The sequence below is a fragment of the Suricata suricatta genome, chromosome 6, assembly GCF_006229205.1.
Source record: "Suricata suricatta isolate VVHF042 chromosome 6, meerkat_22Aug2017_6uvM2_HiC, whole genome shotgun sequence".
In the NCBI taxonomy this organism is placed as follows: Eukaryota; Metazoa; Chordata; class Mammalia; order Carnivora; family Herpestidae; genus Suricata; species Suricata suricatta.
Window position 1 is genome coordinate 3,156,711 of NC_043705.1, and position 10,095 is coordinate 3,166,805.

Below are 10,095 nucleotides of genomic sequence, written 5' to 3' on the forward strand. Positions count from 1 at the left end.
GACCTTTTACGGTGTGGCCTCTTTTCTCCCTTTAGTTGCGGAATTTGTTCTGTCAGTCTTCAGATTGATCTTTGAAGTATTTAAAATGATTTGATAGTTATCCAGTTGTGTTCCTGGGATAAGGCAAGCCTGGGGTTCTTCTACTCCACTACCACATTCCTCTTTGTTGGGTGAATAGTGACAGCTTTTCCATTTGCACGTGCTGCTTCATTTTGCACTTTTTTGTGTTATCAAGAAAACTTTTTTCCTTAAATCCCATGAACCAATTCCAATTAACTTCAAACTCCCCTCTGCTGCTTTCTTACCTCTCTAAGTCTTCATGGAAGACTTGTTAGCTTTGGTTTGAGAACATATGCTTTGTGTTTTCTATATAGAATATGATGTCATCTGCAAACAGTAAATGTTTGACTTCTTCCTTGCTGATTTGAGTGGGCTTATATCTTTTTGTTATCTGATTGCTGAGGCTAAGACTTCCATTACTATATTAAATAACAGTGGTGATAGTGGACATCCCCATCATGTTCCTGACCTAATAGGAAAGGCTCTCATTTTTTTCCCATTGAGGATCATATCAGCTATCAGTCGTTCATATATGGACTTTAGTATGTTGAGGTATGTTCCCTTTATCCCTACATTGTTGAGGACTTTTATAATTAATGGATGTTGTACTATGTCAAATGCTTTATCTTCATTTATTGAGAGGATCATATGGTTTTTATACTTTCTTTAATTAATTTGGTGTATAATGTGTTTGATTTGAGAGTATTTAACCACCCTTGCAGCCCAGGAATAAATCCCACTTGATCATGGTGAATGATCCTTTTAATTTACTGTTGGGTTTAACTTTCCAACAGTTTGTTGGCAATTTTTGTATCCATGTTCATCAAGGTTATTGGCCTGTAGTTCTCTTTTTAAAAAATAGTGTTTATTTAGTTTTGAGAGAGAGAGACAGAGACAGAAACAGAGATAGAACGTGAGCAGAGAAGGGGCAGAGAGAGAAGGAGACACAGAATCTGAAATATGCTCTAATCTCTGATGTGTCAAAACAGGGCCCAATGCAGGACTTGAACTCCAGAATGGCCAGATCATGAATGGAGCCAAAATCAAAGGCTTAACCAACTGAGCCACCCAGGCGCCCCCTGGCCTGTAGTTCACTCATTCTTTCTCTCTCTCTCTTTTTTTTTTTTCACATGAGCAATAGATTCTTAATGTGCTTGTATTTATATCTTGTTCTCTGTAGTAGCAGAAGGTCTCAGTAATGACTTAATTTTTTAAAATTTTTAATAGTTTATTGTCAAATTGGCTTCCATTTAACACCCAGTGCTCTTCCCCAGAAGTGCCTCCTCCATTACCACCACCTCCCTTGCCCCTCCCCACTCCCCCTTCAACCTTCAGTTCGTTTTCAGTACTCAATAGTCTCTCAGGTTTTGTGTCCCTCTCTCTCCTCAACTCTCTTTCCCCCTTCCCCTCCCCCATCGTCCTCCATTAGGTTTCTTCTGTTATACCTATGCCAGTCAGAGTGGCTAAAATGAGCAAATCAAGATACTATAGATGCTGGCGAGGATGTGGAGAAACGGGCACCTTCCTACACTGTTGTTGGGAATGCAAACTGGTGCAGCTTCTCTGGAAAACAGTGTGGAGGTTCCTCAAAAAAACTATCAGTAGAACTCCCCAGTGACCCAGCAATAACACTGCTAGGGATTTATCCAAGGGATACAAAGTGCTGACACATAGGGGCACATGTACCACAATGTTCATAGCAGCACTGTCAACAATAGGCAAATCATGGAAAGAGCCTTAATGTCCATCACCTGATGAATGGATCAAGAAGATGTGGTATATATATACAATGGAGTATTACATGGCAATGAGGGGGAATGACATATGGCCATTTGTAGCAAAGAGGATGGGCCTTGAGGGTGTCATGCTAAGCGAAATAAGTCAGGCAGAAAAGGACAGATACCATATGTTTGTAGTTCTCTTTTTAAGTGGAATCTGTATCCAATTTTGGAATCAGGGTGGTCTAATTAGAAGCATTTGGAAATTTTATTTCCATTTCTATTTTTTAAAATACTTTAAAAATATTATGTATTAATTCTTCTTTAAATGTTTGGTAGAATTCCCTGTGAAGCCTTCTTGCCCTGTACTTTTGTTCAGAGAAATTTTTGATTATTAATTCAATATCTTTAATGGTTATTGTCTGATCAATTTTCTACTTCTTCCTGTTTCAGTGTTGGTTGCATGTGAGTTTCTAGGAATTTATCCATTTCCTCCAGATTGTCCATTTCTTGGCGTATAATCTTTTATGTTTATTTATTATTTATACAGAGAGGAACAGAGCATGGGTGGGGAAGGGGCAGAGAGAGAGGGAGACACAGAATCCGAAACAAGCTCCAGGTTCTGAGCTCTCTGTGCAGAACCCAATAAGGGGCTCGAACCCACAAACTGTGAGATAAGGACTGAGCCAAGTTGGACGCTTAACCAACTGAGCCACTCAGGTGCCCTAACATATAATTTTTTATAAAACTCTCTTACAATTGTTTATATTTCTGCCATGATGGATGTCTCTCCTCTCTCATTTGTGGTTTTGTTTATTTGGATTCTTTCTATTTTCTTTTTGACAAGTCTGTCTACCGGTTTATCAATTTTATTACTTTTTCAACCAGGAGTTTGTTTTAATATCACTGTAAGCACTCCTTTTTTAAGAGTCTTTTCTTGATTTTCCTCTCTTTGCCACTCTCCGCCCCCTCCACCGCCAACATGAAACAGACTCTTAACCATAGATAACATACTGATGGTAACCAGATAGGAGGAGCATGGGAAAATGGGTTAAATGCAGGAGATTAATGGGGGCACTTTTGATGTGCACTGGATGTTGTATGTAACTATTGAATAACAAAATTCTACACCTGAAACTACTATTACACTGTATGTTAACTAACTGGAATTTAAACAAAAACTTGAAGAAATAAAAATATATTATGATAAGCATATGTATATCTATATAGTAAAATTACATTTGTTTTTATCTGTCCCCTTATTAGGATTCAGGGACAGAAGTGCTACCAGAAAAGATCACATAGTAGCTTAAGAAAAAGGGAAGTCAAATGGACAACACAGTGTTTTAATTTTTGCCTTGTTGTTGAGGTGAAATCAACACAACATGAAATTAGACATCTTAATATGTACAGTTTAGTGGCATTTAGTACATTCACAATGCTATGCAGACATCACCTATCTCTATTTCCTTTTATTTGAGAATTCATTATACATATTGTCTCATGTGATGTTTTACATATTAATTTTCCTAAGAGTTATTATACAATTGGTTTGTCTGGAAGAATCCAAGTTTATCTCTGATGTCCCAGTATCCTGTACAATTTACCATTTGTCACAGAAAAGGGAGTTCCCATTAGTCTGACAAATATTATATCAGAATATATCTGTCCAATGACAAGTAGAAATCTACTGGTTTTTCCACCAACTTGATCTGAACAATGAGGATGCTTCTTAATAATTGCGCTTTAATGAGCACGATTGAATTTTTCATGATAATTTTTAATCTATATACCTAATATTATTACCAGACTATGCAACAGATAAATTATATAATCATGTCAGTGAATAAAAAAGTCATGACATATCCAATATTAACTTTTTAGTTTGATAGACAATATCTGGTCATTATCAATTTCCTTAGAGCCATCTTCATATCCTTATTTCTCAGACTATATATGAGGGGGTTTATGGTGGGTGGAACCACAGTATAGAATACTGAAACTAGCAAATCCAAGAGTGATGGAGATTTGGATAAGGGGTGTAAGTAGGCAAAAAACCCAGAAGAGAGAAACAGAGTCACAACAATTAGATGAGGCAAACATGTGGAGATAGCTTTGCGCCTGCCTTCTCTGGTGGGCATCCTCAGCACAGTGGAGAAGATATAAATGTAAGAAATATCAATAAATACAAAACAGCCAAAATCTAACAGTAGGCTGAGCCCAATGACTACTAATTCCCCAATGTTATATGAACAGGCGAGAGAGAGCAGTTGTGGGACATCACAGAAGAACTGATTAACTACAGGAGACCTGCATATGGGTATAGAAAAGGTAGAAGCTGTATGAAGAATTGCATTGAGACATCCACTGACCCATGAAGAGGTGGCCATCTGTACACAAGCTTGATGGCCCATGATGATGTCATATCTGAGAGGATGGCAGATGGCAACATAGCGGTCATAGGACATGATTGTGAGTAGTGCTACTTCTGTACTGGCTAAGAGGAAGAAGAAAAAGACCTGTGAAACACATCCAAGGAAGGAAATTGTGTTTTTATTTATTAAGGAGTTCATTATTGATTTGGGGACAGTGATGGAAATGAGGCAGAGATCAAGAAAGGACAGGTTCTTCAGGAAGAAGTACATCGGCGTGTGGAGCCTATGATCCTTGGTGGTGAGGATGATGATGAGAAGATTCCCCAGTATGGCTGCCAGGTAAATCAGCAAAAATAAGACCGCGTGTAAGATCTGGATCTCCTTAATATCTGAGAAGCCCATGAGGAAGAATGTTCCCCCAGAGGTGAAGTTATCCATTTCTCAGGATATTTAATCAATTACTCTAAAAAATAAAGTAAGCAAATTAGGACTCAGCTAAAGAAAATTTAATGTTGTTTTATTAATTTCCCTTTCTCTTACTGTCACGAGCATCTATCATAATATTTAAGACCACATGAGACCACCAGAAAGCCTCCATCAAAGTCACTGAACCACAGCCATCACACTGCAATATGACTGAAGGTGGTGTCAGTCCATTCCAAATCGTCCATCACATCCGTCTAGGGCCAGGACTACACTCTGGATCTCTCTCAAATAGAACTTTTTATAATGTATATTGCAATAAGTAATGAGATAAACCAAGGAATATGAGCAATCACCTAAATATAAATTCCAGCTTACTCATTTACTAGCTTTTTGAGCCTGAATAAATATCACAGTATCAGTTTATTCAATGCACAGAATGAGCTTCCCAATTCGATTCAATTAAATATTGCATATAACAATGCCTACCATAATTCACTAACAAGAAGGTATTTAACAAACACCATTTCTTCTATTTATCCAATTTTCCTTCATTGTGCCTGCATCAGGAAATTTTGAAAAACTTTCAAAAAGCTTTTTTATTCTCTTTATTACAAAGTTCTTTCTGTGTGTGTGTGTGTGTGTGTGTGTGTGTGTGTGTGTGTGTGTGTATTGGATCACTGCTGCATTGTATTGTCTTTGAGTTGACTTCAATTCTTGAAATTGTAGGAAACTTCCAATTATATGAATTCCTATTCATTGAAATACTAATTAGATAAATACTTATGGAATATTATTGACTATTTTTGGTACTGAGACCCATTCTGTATCTATTCTCTTAATATTTTTTTTTTTTGAGAGAGAGAGTCAGTTGAGTGGGGAGGCAGAGAGAGAAAGTCACTGGGGGGTGTGAGACAGAGAGAGAGAGAGAGGGAATCTGAAGCAGGCTACAGGCTCTGAGCTGTCAGCACAGAGCCCTATGCAGGGCTCACACCCACAAACCCCAAGAACTCCTAAGTGACCTGGCATCCCCATTCTCTATCTATTTATAAATTAATTTCAACCTTATTAAACTGCCTTCATATGTATGATGTCCCATTTCTACCTCTAAATTACTTCTAATATCTTGTTGGTTCCCTCATTCACTATCACTATTTTTGATCTGTTTGTTTTATACTTGCATAAGAGTCATGATTTTATACATTTAAAAGAAAATATCCTGTAGCACCTGCCATGAATAGTAACTGCTCATACTGAAGCACAAATTTGGAGAAAGGCTTCAGAGAATTTTTATACAAAACAATTACTTAGTTTATCAAAAACACAGACAATAGTAAACTACTAGTCAATCTTCATACTTTTAAAGAAAAATGTTTGTTTATGTATGTATGTATGTATGTATTTTGAGAGAGAGAGAGAGATTGAAAGCATGAGCCAGAGAAGGACAGAGAAAGAAAACCTTAAGCAGGCTCCATGATCAGTGTTCAGCATGAGGCTGGATGCTTGTCAAGACTAATTTTTTAACCAGCTTTATTGTTATATAATTGATATAATCATACTATAAACATGACTTTCTATTTATCTGGGTATTATTTTAACACATCAACTGCATACCTGTTTACAGAGTATTTGATGTATTGTATCTTCTAATTACATCTACCTATGTTCTCCCTTAACCCACCTGATACCATCTGTCATAAAATTAGCTAACCAACCAGCAAACAAAAAACAAAATAATTTGTAAATGCCCTTCTATTATCCAAGGGAGTCTTTTATTCCTTATGTATTAGGATTTAAGCATATGTATGTATATATATATATATATATACACATATATATTCAGATATATATGTATATATATTCTATCATGATATTATCATATATATATATATATATATATATATATATATTCTATCATGATATTATCTACTCAGCTGAACCAGTGGTTCACAAAGTGTGTGGGCCCCGGCCAGCAATATCAGAATAATTTTGACACTCATTAGAAAATGCAGATTCTTGAGACCTCATTTCAAATATGCTGAATCAGAAGCTCTGATTCAGTTTGGCCAAGTGAGTTTTGTTTTAGCCATACATGCTACAGTTTGAAAGCTGTGCTTATAGTATTGTAGTTCATAACTTTTACTTCTGTGCTTTACTGGCACCCTTTTTAATTTTTATCTTTTAAAGTTAGTATATGATTTAACTTGGATGTAGAAATTTAAAAAACAACAAATTTATAGAAACAGAAAAGATTATTGATTTTTCAGGAATGGGATGAGGTATGCAGTGTACAGAAATGTCTGAGGATGGTCAAAGGGCTACCAACTTTCAGTTATAAGATGAAGTTCTGGAGATCAAACTAATGCCAAGAAGACTATAGTAATCAATGCTGTTTTGTATATTTGAAAGTTACTAGTAAAGTATATTTTAAAAGTTTGTACCACACACACACCAAAATACTATGTAAAGTGATGGATGTGTTAACTGACCTTATTGTGGGAATTGTTTTGCAATATATAGTTATATAAAATCACTGCATTCTTATATATCAATTTATCCCAATACAGGTGGGAAAAAAGTAGTCATAAACATTAATTACTTATCTTTTATTTTTAAAGTCTACTTTAAAGTTTTCAACAATAAAAATCAGTTCTCAGCAGCAACCTCAACTTCCCTCTGGAGATAGTTATTTATCTTAAACTTATTTATTCTGAATTCCATATTAATTATTAAACAAAAGAGAATATAATATATCATTACCGTACAATTCTAATAAACATGTAAGATAGTGTCTTGGTGACCAAATGAGTTCAGACACTAACTGCATCAGAAATTGTGAGGAAATCACAGTGAATTTGATGTAGTATGTGGAAAGTAAATGATTAGCCCTTGGAATAATACTATATACAAGAGAAAAGAGAATAGGAGCTATTTAAGCCCAAGAATGCAATGTGAAAAAAGCAGGATCAAGGCAGTCTGAAGAGGTGGAGGTAGAATGCTTCAAAACAAAGTTATACAGACATGATGTGGGGTAGGAATGTGAGGCATTGCAGGACATAAACTAAGTGGTTCAGCCTTCACTATGTCTTCACTGACAGCAAAGGGCACTCCAGGGTTTGAAGAGGATGGCATAATAAAAATGGCATTTCTTATAATTCAATTGTTATGTTCTGTAATTTTGAAGGAAAATTTTTTGTTAAAGAGAAACAGAGAGCATATTATCTTAATAGTACACCTATAAGTCATGTAATGAAGTTCTGGCATAACTATACATCAAAAAGTATGAGATGGAAAGAGAAAATGCAAATAACAAGAGAAAGAAGATGTACAGGAAATTTGAACGTGTTATGGAATAAATACAAGTGAAATTAAGGCTCAGATAAAATTCTATATATAGATCTGTGGTGAGGAATTGCTCCATCTTTGCTCCAAAACCAGCCAGAAGATAGAATGTCCTTGTCTGTGTCCAACACCTATCTACTTTTTCCGACTATGGCACTCTTGCTTGTGCTCTGAATTCTAGTGTTATAGCAAACTGTTCTGCTAACTACAAACTTAGAAGAAAAGGCTTTCCAAAGAGAGTTTGTTCTTGTTTTTGTTATTAACCTCAGAGAGGATGAAAAAGTTGTTTTATGTGTTGAGAAAAGGTGGTTGTGTCTATCTTGATAAATATGAAATAAAAACATAAACTGTATTACTCGTATTAAGAAATTCATGGAGGACCTGGGTGCTCAGTCAGTTTGTGTTTGACTCTTGATTTTGGGTCAGGTCATGACCTCACAGTTTGCAAGATAAGCACCCTATGTCTGTTCTACCCTGACAGTGTGAAGCCTGCTTGGGATTCTCTCTCTCCATCTCTCTCTGCCCCTCCTCTCTCCCCTCTCTCTCAAAATAAATAAACTTAAGAAATCCCTTACATTATCATTTCATTCTTAGAAGTGTTTTGTAGCAGGAAGAATCTGTCCTTTTTTCCTCAAAATACCAACAGACTTTCCACAACTTGATTTACCCTGGCTTCCATGCCTGGGGTAAGAATGAAGCTGACACTGGTCCCTCTTCACTTCCTTGGACCTTCCACTGATGGGAATATCTCAAGCTGTAAATGCTAAGCAGCTGTTAAATGATTAACTATCTTCAACCAAGCCAGTGTATTAGATTTTTAAAATTTAATTATTTATATTAATAAGGTAAAGCAGATATTTATAGAAGTAAAGTATCTTATATTTTGATAAGCCTGAACATATTTCTAGTATCTTAAATGTTTTAATGCTAACTGCTCATATTTGTGTTTTAATAGCTCAAAGTTCAAATCCATGTATCCTCTGAAGGAAGATTTATTCAGTATCGCCCTCTCCCTCTCAATTCCTTTCAAGTAGAACAGATGGGATTTCTGTTCTCTTGTATTGTTTTTGTTGTGTTGTGTTTTGTTTTGTTATTCAGAATAATTGGACCTGATAAGCCATGCATTTTGTCAAGTTAGCCAAGCCAAGAGTAAATCACAATTCATGAAATGCACTTTTGGGAAAGTGAGATCTTGTCTAATCACCTATGTCAGCCACATTATAATATATTTTTATCTATTCTTGACTATGACTTACATCCATTCTTAAAGAAACTCATTATATTAACAGATTGGAGAACTTGAGGAACTAGTCCCAACTCACACAGGGTAGAGGCAGAATTTGAACGCAGGTGGCCTCACTCCTAAGGTTTAAAAGCTAAAAAGTCTATGTGACGGTAAAACTTAAACTTGTCTGTATCCCTAGTTTCCAGCATCAAAAGCTTTTGCAGAAGTTTTTATTTAGCACTCTTCTTCAGCATGGTGCTTCTCTCTGTGAAAACAGACTTACTGTATCAATTCTCTAGATTATGGGACATATCAAAGTGCAGCGGATGGCAGAGCACTGGCTTAATGGGGTCTCCTCCTTTCAACCTTTCTTTGTGAACTTTTGAAACGAGAACACTAACAGTTAATGTTAACACTCTTACTCTGTGCACTTCATCCATATTAACTCTGAGGTTTGAAATGGATTATCACACACACTTTAAAGATAAGAAAATGAATACTTACAGAAGTGTAATCATCTGATTTGGGTTTCAAAGCAAAATGGCAGGCATAAACAGGCTCAGAACGAGAACAGTATAAGCATCATCAACATGATTGTCTACAGAATTTTGACTTGGCAGAGTGTACTAAGAGCCATAGGTTCCTGTCAATGCTTTTTCACCATTTTAAAGTGATTCTCTATTGATTGGGTAAGTAAATGCCCTGGGAATAGACCCAGATTTAAAAACAAAACAGAAACAACCAAAAAAAAAAAAACCGCCCGTATTGTCCTTGGAAAGAAAGACACTTTAAAGGACTTACCACATTCATCACCGAAGTTGTGGCAAAAACTAACAAGATACAGACTATTCCAAGCTTACCTCTTTTTTTATCATCATGATAGGAAAAAAAATTCATTACCTTAAGGTGCATATACTTAATTTACAGTAAAGTTGAACAAGTTTTAAAATGT

General features: G+C 35.9%; 1 protein-coding gene across 1 annotated transcript; it reads right to left on the reverse strand.

Annotated features, from left to right (window-relative positions):
* Nucleotides 1-3,658: 3,658 nt before the first annotated feature.
* LOC115294083 (olfactory receptor 14A16-like) lies at nt 3,659-9,664 on the reverse strand. The gene is made up of 2 exons (XM_029941785.1): nt 9,648-9,664; nt 3,659-4,616 (listed from the first exon to the last, which is right to left on the reverse strand). Exon 2 carries the CDS (start codon nt 4,589-4,591, stop codon nt 3,659-3,661), a length of 933 nt encoding a protein of 310 aa, XP_029797645.1. The 5' UTR covers nt 4,592-4,616; nt 9,648-9,664.
* Between the last annotated feature and the right edge of the window lie 431 nt (nt 9,665-10,095).

Bases quoted from the DNA above. Each gene is read 5' to 3' on its own strand.
- LOC115294083 (XM_029941785.1), bottom strand. From the start codon at position 4,591: ATGGATAACTTCACCTCTGGGGGAACATTCTTCCTCATGGGCTTCTCA.